We start from the raw sequence: 22,646 nt of genomic DNA, 5'->3' as shown, positions 1-22,646 counted from the left end.
CCAAGGTGTGCACTTATCAACCACAGACAGGTTAACCCTTCAGGCTCAGGGAAAATGAAAATGAACTAAAGGGATAAAATGTAATGATCAACCAGAGGTTAACTATTATAGTGAAAGAGAAACAAAATCTTTTAAGCATTTTTATTTATTCTTATTGTTCTTTTTTGTAGAGGCAGGGTCTTGCCATCATGCCCATTCTGGTCTCAAGCTCTTGGGCTGAAGCCATCCTCCTGCCTCAGCCTCTCAAAATGTTGGGATTACAGGGGTAAGCCACTGCACCCAGGTTTTTCTTCTTCTTCTTTTTGTTGGTTTTTCACTTTTTTTTTGGAGTTGAGCCAGTGTCTCAAGTAGTTCAAGTGATCCTCTTGCCTCAGCCTCCCAAGTAGCTGGGACTATGAGTGTTTGCCTCCATGCCCAGCTAATTTTTGCTGCTGTTGTTTTGTAGAGACACTTATTGCCCAGGCTGGTCTCAAACTCCTGGGCTCAAGTGATCCTCCAACCTCGGCCTCCCAAAGTGTTGGGATTACAGGTGTGAGCCACTGTGTGAAGCCGAAAAAAAGAAAATCTAAAGGAGAAAATACAAGCATGCCATGTACACACGGTTCTGTCCCCTAAAACGAGGGTATAAAAGAAAGGGTGTAAATTACAGGACTGGCATCCATAAAATTCCCTAAGGGAAAGATACACAACATCTAGGGTTCATCTGTAAGTCAAAGCAAACCTAAGTCAGAATGAGATGAAGGATTTAAATATGACCAAGGTGCCAACGTGTAAATGATACCATAGACAGGTGAGAACTCCCTTGGGCCTTGAACTTGACTTTCTCTCAAGCACTCCCAGTGAAGTTACCCAGCAAGAAAAAGAAGTGGGTAGGGGATTAAGTTCTTATTTGCCCATCAAGAATTTGTTTAAATTATCTAGTGCCTTTGGTAATAACATGTGCTTTTCTTTCTGTGAGAGAAACTACATAATATCCAGAGAAGGGTAACTAGAATGGTGGAAAAGCCACTTCAGTGAGAAATGGCTGAAAAAACGGCACATTTTACCGGAAGAGAAATCTGAATGAGCATAAGAGGGCTGCCAAGAATCTTTAGGAGGAAGGGGGGATATGTGTGTTCTCCTGTAGTGTTGCAGAAGGCAGGGCCAGGACCACAGGAGAGCTGCCTCTCCTTTGAAGGAGCTCTCTGGGGCAGAGTTGATGATTTAGAAGATAGGGATTTATTATAAGGCCACACCAATGGAAGGTGGGGGGACAGGAACAAAGCCAAAGGTGGGTGGTAGGGAGAGCTGTTAAAGAATGTGGACTTAACAGCTTTTGATGCATCTATGTTCTTCTACTTCCAGTCTACCTCATACTCACACCAGTATAACTCATCTGCTGGTCAGAACACTTATTAGCTACCTATTGCCTACCAAAGCATGCTGAAACTCCTTTTCCTGGTATTCAAAGCTTTCTGTGGTTTTACGCTTCTTTTGCAGCCATATCATCAGATTAATCATTTTCCCACATTCTCCAGTTCTTAAATGTGGCATGCATTTCCCTGACACTTTCTTCCCCTGCTTAATTCCCTGCCTGTTGAAAACCTTTAGGGCCCAGCAAAAATTCTGTCTGTTTCATGAAACCTATGTAGAGGCAAAAGGAACTTTCCTGTTACCTTCTAAAGGTTCAATAATTTGAGTATCTGGAAGAAACTGGCAAAACACAGATTAATAGGAGAAAAGGCATACAAATTTATTACGTGCACATGTGCACAGGAGCCACACAAACTATGACTCAGAGGAGGACCAGCTGACTGAAGGTTTTATACCCCACAGAAAAATATAGGGGCTGGGGGCTCCGGGAGGGTGGTGGTGATGAGGTGAGGGAGGGAGAGGGGTGGAAATGCACTGTGAACAAAGGCTGTGTTGTCTGGTTATAAAGCAGAAAAAGTGTCTCGGGCAGCAGCCCTCAGACAAATGAATTGGTAGCCTATGTTAAAAGTCTCTCTGAGCAAGAGGTCAGACCTTCAGTCTATTTTCCTGAGTTAATCTTCCCTGGTTGATCACTATTCTTCTGGAGGAACTTCCCTTAATCAGATAAGAGAGGCTAGAGAAAGCCCTTCTCTGCATTTGCTGCTCCCCAGGTACTCTCAGTTTAAGTCCAAAGCAGCATATTTGGGGAATTGTTTTCTGAGCCCCAACACCAAACCCATCCAACCTTTCTTTATGCCAGGTGAATGCACTGCTCTCTTCCTGTGTTCCCATAATACTCTCATGGTCTTTTTGAGACTGATCCAGCCTATCTTTTTTTCTTTTTTTCTTTTTTTTTTTTTTTTTTTTTTTTGAGACAGAGTCTTCCTTTGTCTGCCAGGCTGGAATGCAGTGATGTGATCTTGGCTCACTGCAACTTCCCCCTCCTGGGTCCAAGTGATTCTCCTGCCTCAGCCTCCCAAGTAGCTGGGGCTACAGGCATGTACTGCCACACCTAGCTAATTTTTGTATTTTTAGTAGAGACAGGGGTTTACCATTTTGTTAGTCTGGTCCCAAACTCCTGACCTCAAGCAGTCCACTCACTTCGGCCTCCCAAACTGTTGGAATTACAAGTATGAGCCACCACACCCGCCCTGTCTTTTTTTCTAATTGGGTATCTGTGTAGCATTTTTGTTTTTAGCTCGTATAGTATTTTTACAAACCCAAGTATTGCCTACCTGGGAGAGTAGTATTCCCATTTTGCAGATAACTCAGGCAGGCTTTCAGAGTTTAAGCAACTTGACCATAATCATAGAGGTAATAATTGGTAGGGTTGAAATTCAAACTCAAGTTTTCTAACCCGAAGTCCAGGCTCTGCTTCCCCTAACACAGTTGTGAGTTTTTTTTTTTTTTAGTCTAATAAATATGACAGAGATTTTCAAATTCTGAAGTGCTACCCAGATCAAAAGAGGGTTTTATCCATTAGACTGCATCCTTCTAGAAGCCAGAGACTAAGTCATTTTCCTCTGTACATGTGCATGCATATTCTCAGGTCTACCCAGACCTGCTAAATCAGTGACTTCAGTGTGGGGTTCAGCACACTTTGTTAGAACAAAGCCCTCCGGGTATCTGCTGCATGCTCAAAGTCTGAGAACCAAGACTCTAAGAAAAGATTATCTTTGTGTTTTGTTTTTTTTTTTTTTTTTGGTGGGGCCCTTGTCCTATAGAGACTACAGGGGCATTATGGGATCATTAACAAGTACACAGACCTCAATTCTCAGGGGAGAGGATCGCTACTAGTGCTGAGTGAGCAAACATTTTATCAGGATAAAGAAGTCTAACGACTAACTTGGCAAGATTACGAGCTCTAAGGGGTGTTGTCTTACCTGGAAGGCAGGTGTCAAGTAAAGCTTTGAGTGGAGAAGGCAAGAAGACAGGATGTTGAAAGGAAAATTCTTTATGGGTGTCAGAAAAACTCATGGGGTGGGGAAAAAAGATTTATGGAATTTTAATATGAGAAAGAAATGACACTTTTGTTAAAAAGGCTATTTACTAAACATTGCTGACAGCAGGCCTTTGGTAAAAGGGTGGAACAATGGGGTGGAGTAGCAAACATTGAGAGCGGACAGTGAAGCACTGGAAGGCAAGGTTAACCCCTTATCCCTGGAGAAGAGCTTTGAGTGTCTGTGACCATTTGATTCTGGAAAGCACTAACATGAGTTCAACTATAGACTGTTTTCATTTTCCCTAAACACATGCATTGTTCTAAAGAAGAAAACAAATATATGTGACAGGTTCCTGGTTTCTTGAAGCTATTTTGAATAATGCAAAAATGTTGGTTATGACTCTCATTTAAAATGTGTCCAGAATGGGCTAGTAAAAAAGAGGAACTTGCTAAAGCTCAAACGACTGTCAACCTAAAAGGAAGAGGCTGAGGCATAAAATGTAACTGGAGGAGTTTACTTTAGCCAAAGGGTTGACAGCTGCTGGGAAGACTCAGACCCAAGTAGCCTTGAGTATGAATTCCATTCGATCTTTGTTCCAAGCAGGTTTGTTTGTTTATTTGTTTGTTTGTTTTTTGAGATAGGGTCTCACCGTCATCCAGGCTAGAGTGCAGTGGATCATGGCTCACTGCAGCCTTGACCTCCCCAGGCTCAGGTGATTCTCCCACCTCCGCCTCCAGAGTAGCCAGAACTACAGGCACACACCACCAGGCCTGGATAATTTTTGTATTTTTTGTAGACAAGTTTTCGCCATGTTGCTTAGGCTGGTCTTGAACTCCTAGGCTCCAGCAATCCTCCAGCCTTGGCCTCCCAAAGTGCTGTGATTACGAGTGTGAGCCACTGTGCCAGCACATAAGCAGGTTTTTAAAGACAAAAAAAATTTTGGGGAACAGGGAGTAGGGCTGATACAAAGTTGTCAGGAACTGGCTTACAGAAATAACATTGATTAGTGATTGGTTATACATTATTAGGCTATAGGGTGTGGTTATAGTGTTCAATGTGGCATTATTAGGTTAATTTACAGCTACTTGCGGCAATAGAAAGCAGTTTTAAGAGGGGAGTAGGACGTGATTGCTGTCTCATTTTAATGTCTCCCTGGGCCTGATAATTTAAAAGGACTTGCATTCCTCACATCAAAGTCCATTTACTTTCTCGACTATATAGTCCACGTAGCCTGGATGGATACGTGCTGTGAGTGTCTAGGAGCCTCCAGTGTCCATGTTTATGTGATGTCCTGAGAGGATGGACTGGGCACCACCCCCACCTTTGGGAAGGGCAGTACCTTTACCCTGATCTTCCTGCAGGTTTTCACCAGGTTCATGTTCACCTGTTCCACCTTGCTGTTGCCTTATCTCCCACTGTCTCTTGGTTTCTAGATGATTCTTTGGGTTCTAGCAGCTCAGAGCTCTGAGTGTGGAATCATCACCAATGTGGACCTTGTGCACTCCTTCATTTTCCCCCTCCCCCAAGGCACCACTCACTTGGCTCCTGCAGGAACGAGCATTTAGTGTGGATATCAGCTAAATGGGGGTGGGAAGGGGGTGCAGAGAATGAGGGGCAGACAGTACAGCCCAGAATTGGCTGCTACTTAAAATTTAATGCTATACTGAATGTTCACTGATAAAACATGCTATCTGGATTTATTAGTGTTTTCTCACACTGCTATTAAAGATACTACCTGAGACTGGGTAATTTATAAACAAGAGAGGTTTAATTGACTCAGTTTCTCATGGCTGGGGAGGCCTTAGGAAAATTAACAATCATGGTGGAAGGGGAAGCATGGCATGTCTTACATGGCAGCAGGTGAGAGAGGTTTTTAAACCATCAGATTTATGTGAACTCAATCACTATCATGAGAACAGCAGAAGGAAACCGCCCCCATGATCCAGTCACCTCCCACCAGGTCCCTCCCTTGACACATGGGGATTACAATTTGAAATGAGATTTGGATGGGGACACAGAGCCAAACACTATCACTGGAGGTTCTTTCAAGATAATCCATGGGAGAGAGATGAGTGAGTGGGGCATTTTAGATGAAACAAGATTGGCTGTGCATTAATAATTGTTGAAGCTGGCCAGTGTGCATTGAGGTTCTTTATACGAGTCTGGTTACTTTTGTACATAGTTGAAATTTCCCACAATAAATCATTTCTTTTTAAAGTGGATGCTGGAATCCCTCAGGCATTGCCAGCTCAGCCATTTTCTCTCTGGCCATCCTTCCCCTGATAAGTTCTCTGGGATCCCTCTTCCCCTCTGCTACCTATTTCTTCATTCTTTCTCTCTCTATAGCTCTCAAAATTCCTGTCTTCCCTCCCTAAAGGGAACACTTAAAACAACTCCATTTCTTAGGCAAAACAAGCCATTTAATTATTCTCTGTCTAGACTTCTCATTAGCCAATACTGGAAGACCAAATATACCAATTAATATTGTTTTTCTGAACAAAAGTTGTTCTCTCTGTATGAAGAATTCTGCCTTCATCTTAGTCCATCTAGGCCCTGCAGCCACCTTTTAAAGTTACTGTATCTCCCCACCCCATTAGAACTCTAACGTTTGTTTAACTTCAGAGTAGAATGGGAAATATGAATGGTAGATATTTCTTACGATTCCAGGAAACAGAATTTAGTGTCTCTCTAGAACCTTCATCAGGGGAGGTCCACTATGAGCCCGGTTTAGAGGAGAAGGAGAATGGAGAGCCCCACGATCTCCTAAGACTCTTATTTTCTTTGTCGTCCTCTTACTCCTTTTACCAGAACTTCTGGTAAGTAACATGTTGACTCATGGTGTTATATCACTTCCTTCCTCTGGCTCACTTCCAGTAGAGATGCTAATGAGTTGCCGAGTCACCGGTAGGCAGGAAAAGATGTAAGGGATTCTCTGTCATGGAACCTTGACTATGTGGTGCTAATAATCTGGAACCGACATTGACAAAATGAGAGTTAAGCTGGATGAGGTGCTATCTCCTTATTTCCAGCGTGAAATCATTCTTTGTTTCCTTTGAAGTCCATATCTGTATCAAGGATGCAACAGCAGGAATGGTCTGTACTTATTGAGGGTCTCAGTCTCTGCTGTGTTGAAAGGATATTGAAAGAAACGGATGAGTACCTACATCTGGGCTCCTCATCTTAGAGAGTAGGCACCTGCTTGGGAACCCTGAGGCAAATGGCTTCTGTCTTTCCCCATTTCCCTTCAGGGACCAAAAGGTCAGAGAGAAAGTCTACCTTGAACTTATCTAAGATCTGGGAAAAAGCCTTTCTAGGAACGTAGGGAAAGTTAATGATGAGATACCCAGAGAGTTATAATTACAGAGTCCAGTCTAGTCAGTGTGGGGTGAACTAAGACATGGAATGCATTGGAGAAAAGTGAGGAGGATGGAATATCCTATATGGTATAAGTCATGTAAGTAGGGTTGACAGATAAAATATGGAATACCCACTTTAGTGTGAACTTGAGGTAAACAACAAATAAATTTTTTGCATAAGCATTTCTTCAGTATTGCCTGGGACACAAGTATGCTGAAAAAAATTTATTTGCTGTTTATCTGAAATTTAATTTTAACTGAGGCCCTGCATTTTTTATTTGCTGGTAACCCTAGAAGAGCCCAGCCAATCAGAGCTTTTATTACTCCATTGAATGTAACAAGTGGTCGCCTCGCCTTTGTCAGAGGGAAGCAAAGTCAATGACTGTGGTCATAATCCCTTACCTTGACCTACTTTCAGTGAAAGACATTACTTCTTTTATTCCTTTGGGAGTGTTGCCAAAACAATGGCTGTGCTCTGACAGTAACTCCCGTCCAAAGATCTTTATTATGTGGTATATGCTCCCTAGAGAAAGTATACCATAATAAGAGAAAGCATACTATCTAGGGGTCAGAGATCGATGTTTATCTCCATTCTTTTTCTTTCTGCTTTTGATGCCGTTAAATTTTTATACCTTTATTAAGAAAAAATTTAAACATATAACAAAGAAGAGAGAACAGTGCAATGAACCTCCTTGTACTCAGTATCCAGCCTCAACAATCATCAGCTCATAATCAATACTGCCTCATCATGCTGGCTTTGACAGCACATACACTAAAATTGAAATGATACAGAGATTTGCATGGGCCCTGTAAAAAAAGAGGGAGGGGGAGGAAGAATACTGCTTCATGCTTGGCACAGTGGTTCATGTCTGTAATCCCAGCACTTTGGGAGGCTGAGGTGGAAGAATCTCTTGAATTCCTGAGTTCAAGACCAGCCAGGGCAACGTAACAAGATTCTGTCTCTACAAAATAATTTTTTTAAAATTAGCCCTGTGTGGTGGTGTGCACCTCTAGTCCCAGCTACTTGGGAAGCTGAGGCAGGAGGATCGCTTGAGCCCAGGAGTTTGAAGTTACAGCAGTGAGCCTTGATGGCATCAGTGCTCTCTGGTCTGGGCAACGGTGAGACCCTGTCTCAAAGAGTATTGCCCCATCTATTCCACCACATGTCTGTCCATTCTAACCCCATTATTTTGAAATAAATTCCTGAGAGCTGGAGCTTTATTGCTTTGTAACTTTCTATTTCTCACTGTGCCTTTTCTTTTCCAGTGGTGGAATTGTATGGACAGTGGCTGCTCCAAATCTGAACATTTGTTGCCCCGCGTTTGTATAATTGTGTAGTTATCTGCTTTCCTGATACCAAATCCGCAAATCTGCATTTTCCAGCCTCCCTTAACTTAACAGCTCAGACGCTGGACTTCAGTTTTGAAAATCAGACCCTCTTGGTGTGAGATTTTGACTTGCACTTGGGCTTGGAGGAAGCAGGAGGGGTGGGGTGCATGGCATCAGGACACCTCGGTAGTGCCATTCTGGGAGCTGCTGCTAGAAGATGACCCAGGAAAATATTCCTCCTGCTTTTTCCAAGGGGTCTGTGAGTACCCTAACTACCTTAATAAACCCCTTCCTTTACACACTAGCTAGAGGGATTCTACCGACTTTTACTAAGTAGCTGAACTGTTACAAAAGCTGATCATTCTAACCTTCTAAAGAAGTCCAAGAGGAGAGATGTACACAAGCACTTCAGTCAGGAGAAAAATGTCGTATTATAAATATGATAATTTATTGAGTACTTCAGGTTTACGGGACAACCCTATAGCAGTCATTCTCAAGTGTAATCCCCCCTGCACTGCCCCGTAGCCCACCAACCAACAGCATCAACATCACCTAGAAACTTATAAATTCAGATTCTTGGACCTATTCCCAAACTTCGTGAATCAGAAACTTTGGGATGGGGCCTAGTAATCTGCGTTTTAACAAACCCTAGGTGATTTACATCAGCAAATTTCAGCCTAAGGGCTAAATCTTGCCCACAGCTTTCGTCGTTGTTGTTGTTTTGAGATAGAGTCTTGCTCTGTCACCCAGGCTGGAGTGCAGTGGTATGATTTTGGCTCACTGCAGACTCTGCCTCCCAGGTTCAAGTGATTCTCCTCCCTCAGCCTCCCGAGTAGCTGTGATTACAGTCTTGTACTACCATGCCTGGCTACTTTTTGTATTTTTAGTAGAGTCAGGCTTTCGCCATCTTGGCCAGGCTGGTCTCGAACCCCTGACCTTAAGTGATTCACCCTCCTCGGCCCCCCAAAAGTGCTGGCATTACAGACCTGAGCCATCATGCCTGGCTCCACTGCTTGTTTTTAGAAATAACTTTTTATTGGAGCACAACTGCACTCATTCATTTATGTATTGCCTCTCTGCTTGTGTGCTAAACCAGTAGAGTGTCATGGTTGTGATAGAGACCATAATGACCCACAAAGCCTATAATATGTACTATCTACCCTTAACAAAGAAAGCTTGGGGCCCCACTGCTTTAGATTCACTTTAAATAATGAGACAATAAAAGAGGAGGGGTCAATAAAAATTAAACAGGATACGTGAGACTAATTTATAACAAAGTGTAGCTGTTGGGATTGGTGTTCATAAAATGGCAGTCTCTCCTTAGCTGAGGTCTGTGAGAGACAGAACAGCAGGCAATTTTCATGCTCAGGACAAATTTAACAAACTCGTATTTGATCAAGATGCTTTTTTTAAGTGTGTGCATGAGCACGCGTGTGTTGGTGTGTGTAAATCTAGAAGATAATCTCTTGAGAAACCAGTAGGAATCACAGAAAATATAATTTTATCCTAATAGGAAATAACTCCGGTCCTCATTCAAGTCCAAATTTGTCTGGCTAGACTGGGGCATTTGCCATGAATGCTAAAAAATAGGGATAGTGGGCCAGGCATAGTGGCTCACACCTGTAATCCCAGCACTTTGAGAGGCTAAGGTGGGCAGATTGCTTGAGCCCAGAAGTTCAAGACCAGCCTGGACAAGATGGTGAGACCACCAATTCTACAAAAATACAAAAAACTAGCTGGACGTGGTGGCCTCCACAAGTGGTCCCAGCTATTTGGGAGGCTGAGGTGGGAGGATAACTTAAGCCCAGGAGTTTGAGACCAGCCTGGGTAATATGGCAAAACCCTGTCTCTACAAAAAAAAAAAATACAAAAACTAGCTGGGTGTGGTGGTGTGCTCCTGTAGTCCCAGCTACTCTGGAGGTTGAGGTGGGAAGATCTCTTGAGTCAGGGAGATCAAGGCTGCAGTGAACTTCACTTCACTTCAGCCTGGGTGAGTGTGAGCTCTGTCTCAAAACTGGCCAGCCAGCTAGCCAACCAACCAATGCATTCTCTTTGACTCACAATTTCACTTTTTTTTTTTTTCAGAAGGAGTACCGCTCTGTCACCCAGGCTTGAGTGCAGTGGCGTGATCTTGGCTCACTGCAACCTTCGCCTTCTGGGTTCAAGCAATTTTCCTGCCTCAGCCTCCCAAGTAGCTGAGACTACAGGTGCATGCCACCATGCCCAGCTCATTTTTTTTTTTTTTTTGGTATTTTTAGTAGAGATGAGGATTCACTGTGTTAGCCAGGATGGTCTTGATCTCCTGACCTCATGATTTGCCCAGCTTGGCCTCCCAAAGGGCTGGGATTGCAGACGTTAGCCACCATGCCTGGCCCACAGTTTTACTCTTAAGAATGCACAGTAACAAAATAAGTAAGGATGTGTTCAGTGATATAGCAACAAGCCCGTTGGTTTCAGTAGTGTTTATAACAGTAAAAAATGGAAAACAGCCTAAATGTCCTACCTAATCAATGTGGTTGAGCAAACTGTGATATACACATATTATGGAATATTATGTAGCCATTAACATAATGTTTTAAAAACATTCACATTGGCATGGATGAATATTCTTACTGTTGAATGAACAGTAACATCAAAGCATCATTTTGTATATTTTCCTGCAATGGACTTACTATTATGTATACCCATTTATATGCCTACATTATAATCTATAAGTGTACACCAAAAAGTTCTCAAAGTTTTACTTTTTTTTTTTTTGAGATGGAGTTTTGCTCTTGTTGCACAGGCTGCAGGGCAATGGTGTGATCTTGGCTCACTGCAACTTCCACCCCCCAGGTTCAAGTGATTCTCCTGCCGCAGCCTCCCAAGTAGCTGAGATTACAGGCACGTGCCACCACACCCAGCTAATTTTTATGTTTTTAGTAGAGATAGGGTTTCGCCATGTTGGCCAGGCTGGTCTCGAACTCCCGACCGCAGGTGATCCACTCACCTTAGCCTCCCAAACTGCTGGGATTACAGATGTGAGCCACTGCACCTGGCCCTAACTTTTACCTAGTTTTTAAACTAGTTAGCGCTGGGTGGTAGGATTATGAGTAGTTTTGACCTCCTTCTCATCTTCTCAACATTTTTTGTTTATATTTTTTAAATTGTACTTTAAGTTCCGGGATACATGTGCAGAATGTACAGGTTCATTATATAGGTATACATATACCTATATAATGTGCTGTGGTGGTTTGCTGCACCCATCAACCCATCATCTAGATTTTAAGGCCTGCATACATTAGGCATTTGTCCTAATGCTCCCCCTCCCCTTGTCCCTCACCTTCATCTTATTTTTATTTACTTTTAAATTTTATTTTATTTATTTTTTGGGGGACAGAGTTTCACTCCTGTTGCCCAGGCTGGACTGCAATGGAGAGATCTCGGCTCACTGCAATCTCCACCTCCCAGATTTAAGCGATTCTCCTGCCTCAGCCTCCCAGGTAGCTGGGACTACAAGCGTGGCTATTTTTTTTTTTTTTTTTTCTTGGTATTTTTAGTGAAGGCAGTGTTTCAATATGTTGGCCAGGCTGGCCTCGAACTCCTGACCTTAGGTGATCCACCCACCTCAGCCTCCCAAAGTGCTAGGATTATAGGCACGAGCCACCAGACCTTGCCCTTATATTTTTAATTTTTCTTCAGTGATCATGTATTACTTGTATAATTATATGTATTTTAATGCACATGCATATACAGACATCTCAGCTGGGAAAGATAATGACATATTTAAATACATAAATTTAGATACCCTACCTTCTGCTCAAGTTGACATAAATGTCTTCCCCATGCAGCTGGATGGGAGCACCAGGTCCCACAGGGTTACAGCTTCCCTACTTTTGCAGAGAGGGAACGAGGCAGATTCTGGTAGGGACAACGCTTTAAGGACCCCCTGCTCCTTCCTCATTTCCTGGGAAGGATGGTCAATCACTCCGGTATGCCTGGAACTGAAGGATTTCCCAGGATACAAGACTTTTGATACAAATAGGGAAAATCCCAGGAAAACTGGGACAAGTTGATCATCCTGTTCCTGGCAGATTTAAAAAGAATGATATATACTCCTTCAGATACACAGAGCTACATTTGTGACTCATGCTGTGGTATGAGGTTTCATGAGAAATTACTTATGAAATCGTTGCGGATTTCTGATGAACCTCGTGGCCAGGAAAGTTGGTAAACTCAGCAAGGTCGGGGTCAATTCAAAAAGGAAGCCTTCTGACCCCGAAGAATGCAGAATTCATTTCAGGTGATGACACCTTCTCTTCTCTGCATTGAACACCAGTGCATGCATTTGCTCTGTGTCTGAGCCTCTGTAAATTAAAATTAATTAATTAATTAATTAAAGTGTTTTCTGAATAACTCAGGCCAAATTCACCATTCCCACTTCCTTTACTATGAGACATCAAACTATTTAATGTTGCTGAAGTTGCATTTACTATATTCCATTAGCCCCAGTTATGCCCATTCTGGTAAAGCTCTTGACATTCTTTTTATCATTAAAGAGAAAGAGGAAAGGATCAGAAGTGGGGACCAGCAAAACACAGCTCATGTGGGAAGGAAATTTGACATGTGATGCAAGCAGAAGTTTGTGTAAACTGTGGTAGATTAAGAGTGTGTATCTTTCTGTGTGTTGCCCATGCACCCATTTATAAGTGGTGGGAGAGATGGCGCAGAGGGGGAGCAATGCCCATTCAACAAGTGCAAGTTGTGGACTCAGCTGGCTGCCAGTCACCCTTTGTTTGGACTCAACTGGCTGCCAGTCATCCTTTGTTTGAAAACAGCACACCTCCTGTTCACAGCTGAGTCAGGAGCTGTTCTCCTGGGTGATTTCAGGGAATCCATCTCATTGCTCACATGCACGTCATTCCCTTTGGATCATAGCGTGCTGGAGGGTTTAACCAGGGAGGTGACAATGAGTGTCTCTGCAGAACAGGCCAAGCACATTCCCTGACCAGGTCATGTGGGCGAGTCAGTATGCTCACTACGTGCTCCTTTTACCCTGCAGTGCAGCATGACATTAGTTTCTAAGCAGCAGGGTTAGCACGTACCGTCTAATGTAGTGGTCTTGGCTTTAGAGTTAGTCAGACTTAGGGAGGAACTGTAGTCCAGCCACTTCCTCACTGTGTGATATTTGGCAAGTTATTCACCATCACTAAGGCTGTTTCCTCAAATAGATTAGGGAAATAAGATGGTTCCTACCTCACTCTCATCTTTCCCCTTTTCACTGAGTTTCTCTCACCTGTGCCTTTTTGTTGCCTGTAAAACATATAGGCCAAGGGGAAAGTTGATTCTGGCACATTCCAGACCAGTCTCATCTTCTTTATTTATTTAATTAAAAAAATATAAGTAGAGATGGGGTCTTGGTATATGTTGCCCAGGCTGGTCTTGAACTACTGGCTTCAAGTGGGCTTCCTGCCTTGGCATCCCAAAGTGCTGGGATTATAAGTGGGAGCTACTGCACCCAACCTAGATCTCTTTCCACTAGGGAACTTAAGATTCTCCTTCTTTTTCTGAGAATGACTTGGACACAAGGATTTACAGAGTATGTTCCACGGGCCACTGGTAGTTCACTGTGGTCCCCCAGATGATGCAAATTTCAGGGGGAAGAAAATGTCCTATGTGGAGGAAGCAGAGAGGAGCCCCACTGGCTCTGAGTGGGGACTCTTGGCTGTACCTTCAGAGCTCAGGAAGATCAGGGTTTCTTCCGCTCCTGGTCACCATCTAAGTCCTGCCCGGAGCCCACAACTTCCAATACTTTGTTGTTTTCCCCACCTCTTCTTCACCAGCTGCACAAAATGATGAGGTTTGGGTAGCCAGAGTGATGCCTTGGATTTTTGTTGTTTTACACCATTAGGAAAAATAGAGGGATTAGGTGGGAGAGTTCACTTAGCTTTTCAATGAAGAAATGAAAGGTGTGGTGAGATGGATTCAGGTGCAGTTTGCTGGTGGGAATGGAAATAAAATTGGGAGGAGGAGGATGTGAATGTGAGCAATGAGACAGATTCCCTGAAATTACCCAAGAGAACGGCTCCTGACTCAACTGACGGCAAAGAGGGTGTGCTACTTGCAAAGCAAGGATGACGGCCGCAAGATGAGATCACACTTGCATTTTCTTGGGTTGTCACCAGTCTCACTGTGCCGCGTTTCCAATCTGTGCATGTGCGGATGTGCAACCGGGAGACAGGCAGACACCAAGAGCTGGTAATAAAAATCTGACCTTCTCCTTGTAAGCGAGCCTAATCCAAGGACCCAGGACATTTGCTTGACCCAATTCTCCAGAAACTCTTCTGCTTCATTCTCCTCCTGATTCGTTGTGAGAGAGAAAAGGAAGAGGGGCCGACAGAGAAGGGGTGTGGTGAGCTCAGGTGCATTTTGCTGGTGGGGGACACATGGGTGCTGATTGGTACTGTTTGCCCAGTGATGTAAAAGTCTTTCAAAGTTCTTATTGGTTGACCCAATCATTCTAGTTTTGGGAATCTAGCCAAGGGAAATAATCAGCAATGCAGATGAAGTTCTATGTTAGGGGTACTTACTCTATTTATTATGGTAAAATATTGGAAAAAATTATTTTTATTTATTATGGTAAAATGTTGGAAAAAACTCTGCATGGCCAAGGGTGGAAAAAAAATAGAATATGATGAAATTACACAGTCAGTGAAAATGATGTTTTAGGAGTATTCATTTTTAAATGGAAAAAGTAACACATGCACATAGTTAAAAGTTTAAATAGAGGGCTGGGCTTGGTGGCTCACATCTGTAATCCTAGCACTTTGGGAGGCCGAGGCAGGTGGATTGCCTGAGCTCAGGAGTTTGATACTAGCCTGGGGAACACAGTGAAACCCCATCTCTACTAAAAATACAAAAAATTAACTCGGTGTGGCAGCATGTACCTGTAATCTCAGCTACTTGGGAGGCTGAGGCAGGAGAATTGTTTAAACCTGGGAGATGGAGGCTGCAGTGAGTCAAGATAGCACCACTGTACTCCAGCCTGGGTGACAGAGTGAGAACCTTGTCTCCAAAAAAAAAAAAAAAAAAAGTTTAAATAGGACAAAAGAGAAGAAATGAGAAAGGAATTTCTCTCTGGGGTCCTCCTTTATAGATAAAACTGTGTCCTCAGTTATAGATTGTGCTTTAGAAAAGAAATAGGTGAAACAAGAAAATGGTTTCAAAGTAATGATAAGTGGAGGAAAGACATAAGATAAAAATAAATAAAAAACAAAATAATACAATGAACTTCCCAGTATAATTGTAATTTGAGAGGCTTAGGAGGAGGGTAAGACAGAAAAGAAATATTCCAAGCTGTTTCTGAGCAATGAAATTTGGGATATTTATTTTCCTGTGTTTTATAAACTTTTTATAGTGTGTAATACTACTTTCTAATACTTCGCATTTAGAGAGCTAAAAATATGCATTTAAGTTCAGAATTCAGCAAGGAACAGCAATGATTTTCTGTAATTTTTTTTTCCCCAAATATCAAAGGTCTTTATAGTTACACATATATGTTCCCCTATTTTCTTTATGTGTAAGTTTAAAGTAATGCTGCAGGTTAATTATTTAAGAACACCCAGAAAATGCATTTTATCTCCCTGTCGGCCCTTCTGCAGCATCCAACTTAGTCAACACATGCAAGAAAGTTAGAAAACAACACCACAGGAAAGAATTCTTGGCCAGGCGTGGTGGCTCACACCTGTAATCCCAGCACTTTGGGAGGCCAAGGCAGGTGGATCATTTGAGGTCAGAAGTTCAAGACCAGCCTGGCCAACATGGTAAAACCCCATCTCTACTAAAAATACAAAAATTGGCTGGGCATGGTGGTGTGCACCTGTGATCCCAGTTACTCAGGAGTCTGAGGTAGGGTTATTGCTTGAACCGGACAGGTGGAGGAGATCGCATCACTGCACTCTAGCCTGGGTGACAGAATGAGTGAGACTCTGTCTCAAAAAAGAAAAAAAAGAAGGAAAGAAAGAATCCTTGCTATTATTTGGTGGTCTTGTGCTTAAATAAAAATGTTTTGCTTATTTTGCATTTCAGTGCCAAACACAGAAGTTTAAACTTTGCCTTTCTATAAACAAATCCATCAGGGAAGATAAATTTGACAGTGGTTCTTAGGTCAAGGTCTAATGTTATGAGAGTTTTCAAAAGAATCCCAAGGGAAAGTATTTGTCTGGTTAGCATACAACAGCACTTAAGAACAAATTATTCCCAGTTTCCAAAAATGTGAAATGTACATTTTGGAGTCAAGTCAAATTTCTGGATTTACAATAGTGTTTCAAAATCTATCCACATATTTTAAAGAGACAGACGTTCCTAAATGTAAATGCCCCTAAAAAGACCCAGTAATAAAATTGTTAATTTCTGGATGTTGGAAAGAGCTTTCTGCACTTACACTGAAGTGTGTGTATGTGTTTTTGTTGTTGTTGTTGTTGTTGCTCTGAGACAGGGTCTCATTCTGTCACTCAGGCTGGAGTGCAGTGGTGCAATCTTGGCTCACTGCAACCTCCGCCTTCCAGGCTCAAGTGATCCTCCTACCTCAGCCTCCCAAGTAGCTAGGACTACAGGGACATGCCACCACACCTGGCTAATTTTTGAATTTTTTATAGAGACAAGGTTTCGCCATGTTGCCCAGGCTGGTCTCAAACTCTTAGACTCAAGCAATCTGCTCAGCTTGGCTTCCCAAAGTGCTGGGATTACAGGCCTGAACCACTGTGCCTCGCCTGTGTATGTGTTTCAGTGATGGGATCCCCACAGTGCTGTGGAAACCCTTATTTGATGAGGATTTGGAAGGGTATTGGCCTCTCGTTCTGTTCAGAATCTTCCCATCTGCACCACTGCACACATGGCCTGTGGTCAGCTTCACCTTTGAGTATGGGCTGGAAATAACAAATATATTGTTTATAGCCACAGACTGGTTTATTAGTCAAGTAGGTGACAATGTCATGAACTAAGATTTGCTCTTGTCATAGATAAACAGGGGACATCACTGAAGATTATGGGGAATCAAATGAGCAATTTTTTCCTTCTGTCATTCTCACACATATCAACCTCTTCAGATGCGTATTACAGCTGTGAGCTGAGAGTGAGAGCAGTAAGGAATCAGGGCTGTGAGCAGTGGTTTGCCACTTGGACAAGATTCAGATTTTTACTTCTTTATATGCTGAGTTCTTGAGAACTGGCGATTTATATTTTTAGAGGAGTGTTTTGTCTTAGTTTCCTAGGAATGCCATAACAAAATAACAGAGTGAGTGACTTCTTAAGTCCCAGAATTATATTGGCTTATAGTTCTGGAGACTGGAAGTCTGAGACCAACGTGTTGGCAGTGTTGGTTCTTTCTGAGGGCTAGGAGGGAGAATCTGTTCAGGCCTGTGTCCTGGCTTCTGGTGGTTTGCTGGGAGTCTTTGGCGGTCCTTGGCTTGTGGGCTCATCACTCTAATGGTTGCCTTCATGTTCACTGTTCACATGCTGTTTTCCCCATGTGAGTGTGTCCATCTCCAAATTTCCCCTTTATGTAAGGACATCAGTCATGTTAGATCAAGGCCCACCCTATTACCTCATTTTACATGAACACAAAATACACTAACACTATTGAAAGCTGATGAGCTTAAAAAAATCTCTTAATGTTTTAAGAAAGTTTATAAACCTGTGTTGGGCTGCATTCAAAGCCGTCCTGGTCCACACACAGCCCAAAGTTGGACAAGCTTGAAATACAGTCACTTTCTGAAGTACTGGGGGTTGGAACTTTAATACATGAATTTTGGGGGGATGCAATTCAAGCTAATAACAAATATACACACAGGCATATGCATATACCTGGGTAATATTTTTGGAAGGGAGATGAGCATAGTGAAGGCCAGTTTGGTCTGCTCTGGATACTGATTGCACGATGAGGTCTTCTACAGCACTGTAGTGATGAATGCATGTGTGCTGACAATTACAGCAGCCCCGCATTACATACGTTTGTGGCATTGCCTTTGAATGTGATGGTAGAAGGATGGATGCTTCATGTATCAGTATTTATTTTTGGCACTCATATGTAATATCGGCTACATATGCATGCAACTAGCATATGGACCAACTGAAAAGTATATGAAAAGCATATAAGATGCAGTTTATGATTTCTCAGAATCCCATTTTTCAAGGTCAGTAGCATCATTTGCATCTTCATTTTGGTTTAGAAACTTTTGTATTTCATACCAGCTTAAGCTTCATCATGGACAATTGTGCATTGTCAGAGCAGATGCCCACCATCTGGGTCATGTTCATAGTAGGTGTGAGCATTTCCAAAGTGGTCATTCAGGTTTGCCTCATTGCAGCTGCAGGTGGACCACTGTGCATGCGTAGTAGCAGACATTCTATGAAGCTGCCCTGTTCTTGGATCACAGATGTCACCCGTTCTTTGAAGTCTTTGATGGAGAAACTGATGGGTAGTGAGTAGCTAATACAAGTTTGTTGGTACTCAGTGTTTCAGAGGACAGATCTGGTTTAACCTCTCATCATGGGCAGGAGAATATCACATCTATCACAACAGCAAAGAAGCATTTAAGGGAACAGAACCTTGAGTGCTTGAGATATCAAGGGAACTTCATCTCCTGGAAAACAGTTGCTGGATGTAGGGTATGGATATGAAGATACTAAGGGACTACAGGACAAACAGGCACAGTGGCCATAAAAATAATGTTTGTAAAGTCCAGGCACAGTGGCTCATGCCTGTAATTCCAGCACTTTGGGAGGCTGAGGCAGGAGGAACGCTTGAGCCCAGGAGTTCAAGATCCACCTGGGCAACATAGTGAGACTCCATCTTTAAAAAAAAAAAATTTTTTTTTAATACAAATTAATGGGGCATGATGGCACGTGTCTGTGGTCCCAGCTACTTGGGAAACTGATCACTTGAGCCTGAGAGGTGGAGGCTTCAGTAAGCCACGATTGCACTACTGTACTCCGGCCTGGGCAACGGAGGGAGACCTTGTCTAAAAAAAAAAAAAAAAAGGAAAGAAAGAAAGTTTGTAATATAGTTTAAGACTATTTATTTATTTATTTTTGAGACAGAGTCTTACTCTGTCACCCAGGCTGGAGTACAGTGGCTCAATCTCTGCTCACTGCAACCTCTGCCTCCTGGGTTAAAGTGATTCTCCTGCCTCAGGCTTCTGAGCTGCTGGGATTACAAGCGCATGCCACATGCCTGGCTAATTTGTGTGTGTGTGTGTGTATTTTTAGTAGAGACAGGGTTTTGCTCTGTTGGCCAGGTTAGTCCCAAACTCCTGACCTCAGACGACCTGCCCACCTTGGCCTCCCAAAGTGCTGGGATTACAGGCATCAGCTACCACGCCCGACCAAGACTTTAAAATAATTATTTTGTCAATGGAAGAGCTGGGTGTGACTTTTATGGGACGATGCCAGTGTGTTTAAAGTGTTACTTGTCATTTAAAAGCAGATAAAGGAAACTTCTTATTTTATTTTTTTTTTATTGTGATACATGATACACCAATCAGTTACCTTCAACAATTGCTAATAATTACTTTAAACCAATTGTTTAGTAATACAAGGATAGTAGTGATTATTAGCAATTTAAAAGCTTTGCTTTATTAAATACAAATAGCAGACAAGGCGTTGAGGACAATTGAAAAATTAGCTACAGTGTTTCTTGACAAGCTCCAATTTCTAAAATAATAGCATGTTACAATATGAACATGAGAATCATCATGGACCCTCAGGATGAATCCAGACAACCAGCAGAGTCTCCTCAAGGGGCAGAGGATTGCGCCCTCATTCTCAGTGTGGACTTGGGCAGCATTCCAGAAGCCTCTTCAAGAGCTAGGCATTGATATTTGCCTTGCAATCTCTCTCTCTCTACAATTGCTGCAAGCACTGAGTCTCAGACTTTACAATCCACATATCTCTTTGATGAGGCGAAAACCCTCCCACCATCTGCCTCACCTGTTTTCTCTGCGCACAGGGGAGAGAGCTTGGCCCTGTTCCATCTCCCTCTCTACCTCCTGTGTGTTGACGGATGATGAGTTTCCAGCAACCCAACTGCTCAGAACAAAGACCACATCTCCTTTTCTCTCTTCTCTGTGTGCTAGTTGGGGAACATAAATGTGTTTCTCATTATTCAGTCTGTTTTGCAATGTGAGTTCCTGCTGGAGTTCACTGCTTTGGGGATTACAAGGTATTTCATCTCCTATAGGACGGGCCCCTTCCTAACACTGAACAATGGCAGTCTGTCTGAAGACAGGAAACCATGAAGTGTTTTGCTGAATTTAAAGGCTCAGACAAATATTAAGGTTGGAGAGATTTTTCCTATTTTTTTTTAAATAATAATAATAATCCTTTTATATAGCTATTGTGTATATGTGTTATGGGGGTTGGGAGAGTCCTAAAATGGATGGTAGGAAGGATCCAAAGATAATTAATTCTTAGGTTAAAAGCCATCATGGCACAATGGAAAGAGAATGGGCTCTGGAGTCAGAAGGTTGGATGTGAATCTTGTGGTTTTCCTACTGGTGGTAGCAGCAGCTTTACTTCCATCACCTACACGATGAGGATCCCATAAACTGCTTGCTTAGAACTATTGTGAAGACTAAATGAAATGCTTCATGAGAACATCGTGTAGGGCTTCATGAGTGCTACCTCTTTGAAAACACTTAAATTTTAGATTCAGAGAGTACAAGTGCACATTTGTTACATGGGTTTATTGGGTGATGCTTGGGTTCTATTGAATAGATTGGGTTTCTATTGAACCCATCATCTAAGTAGTGAACATGGTACCCAATAGGTATTTTTTTCAACCCCTCCCCTTCTCCGTACCTCTCCCCACTTGGAGTACCTAGAGGGCTACCTCCTATTAAAACCTAACTCTGTAATGGTGAGGAGTTCAATATTGCAAATTCAAACATGGGGGCTGTGGCCACAGGATACCCAAATCTGTTGGACAGGTTTTCTTTTTGTTGTCGTTATTTTGTTTTGTTCTGAGATGGGGTCTCACTCTGATACCCAGGCTGGAGTTGCAGTAGCGTGATCATGGCTTACTGCAGCCTCAGCCTCCTGGGCTCAAGTCTCCCAGACTCAGGTGATCCTCCCACCTCAGCCTCCTGAGTAGCCGAAACTACAGACACATGCCACCATGCCCAGCTATTTTTTGTAGAAATGGGGCTTCACCATGTTGCCTAGGCTGGTCTTGAACTCCTGGGCTCAAGCCATCTGCCTGCTTGGCATCCCAAAGTGCTAGGATTATACTGCACTCAGCCAGGACAGATGTTTATATAATGGAAATTTGCTCTGTGTTTAAGGATCATCTATAGAAGTAGGGGGAGAACGTGTGAACCCAGCTCAGTGAGCAAAGCACTTGGCCTTACTAGTCTCATGAAAGAAATGTTTGGTGAGCCCCTGCCGCCTAACCGTAGGGTACTGGGTTATCTGGAATATAGAAATCATGATAATCCCCCTTGCGTCATAGGCTGACCTGAGGATCAAATTAGATAATGCCTGTGAAAGTACTTGGTAAACCTGAAGCACTGTCTAAATGTATTGCCGAGGGCCTGAGGTAGAGAGGAGGTTTACTCTTGGCCATTCATGAGGTTCAAATACAAACTCTCCATTGCATGGCATTCAGCGCAGAGCAAACACGTTCTGTTTGGCTTTAGCATTGAATGAAAAGTCAACAGTGCCTTTTCAGTTGCTTTGCTTCCTGTCTTCTCCCTCCAAAACAAAGCCAGGCCCTCTAAATGTTTCCTGCTGAGTTTATAAAGAGGTGCCAGATTACAAATCCAGCGCCTGCTCCCAGGATCTTAAAAGCTGGGGAAGAGTGTGGCATCAAAACAAGGGGTGTCTGAGGACACCTTCACTTGGTTTTTCATCAAGGGATTGGCCTTCTCAAGTCTCAAACCAGGGCCAAGTACCCTAGAAGCAATGCCTTCTTTCCCATGGGGGTGGTCACAGGAGAGGCAACATGAAAGAAATTGGACAAGGTCACTGCTGGATTGTGGAAGGCATCACTGTGAGGATAATAAGGAGGGAGGAGTAGTAGCTTGAGGCTGACCTTGGAAGCATAGTCCAGCTGCCTGATGTTGATTGTACGTTTCAGGCATGCTTTGAGAAGAGTCCCAAATGATCCAAAGTCCCATTCTATGAAATGTCCATCTCTTCACTTCTATTGCCATCTTCTTCTTCTTTTTTCTTTTTTTAAACAGGATCTCACTCTGTCATCCAGGTTGTATTTGCGTGATGGTGGCTCACTGCAGCCTCAAACTTTTGGGCTCAAGCAATCCTCCCGCCTCAGCTTCCCACAATGCTGGATTACAAGCATGAGTCACTGTGCCTGGCCTCTGTTCCCATCTTCTGTCTGACTTTCTCCTGACATTCTTTTCTTCAATCTCATGTACCCATCCTGTACATCCTAAATATTGCTTTTATGGTGGGAGTCAGGGCTCTTCACTCTCTAGACAAAGGCTCTTCCCTTTCCTACCCAAGTTCTAAACGAACTCACCCCCTCTCTGCCTTTACTCTGTCTAGCTCTCCCACTTTCTCTGGAAGTCCC

At 42.9% G+C, this 22,646-nt stretch overlaps 1 protein-coding gene across 1 annotated transcript in view; it reads left to right on the top strand.

Annotated features, from left to right (window-relative positions):
• The window catches only part of ERI1 (exoribonuclease 1), an 80,675-nt gene extending 67,241 nt beyond the window's left edge, over positions 1-13,434 (top strand). Inside the window, exon 7 of the mRNA XM_032288318.1 lies at positions 12,619-13,434. Within this exon, the coding sequence (XP_032144209.1) occupies positions 12,619-12,720 (102 nt within the window). The 3' untranslated portion in view covers positions 12,721-13,434. The remainder of the gene's footprint in view (positions 1-12,618) is intronic.
• The last annotated feature ends 9,212 nt before the right edge of the window (positions 13,435-22,646 follow it).

The sequence above is a fragment of the Sapajus apella genome, unplaced genomic scaffold (genome assembly GCF_009761245.1).
Source record: "Sapajus apella isolate SASKATOON/1434 unplaced genomic scaffold, GSC_monkey_1.0 scaffold21, whole genome shotgun sequence".
NCBI lineage: Eukaryota > Metazoa > Chordata > Mammalia > Primates > Cebidae > Sapajus > Sapajus apella.
This window is presented reverse-complemented; position numbering and strand designations above follow the sequence as displayed.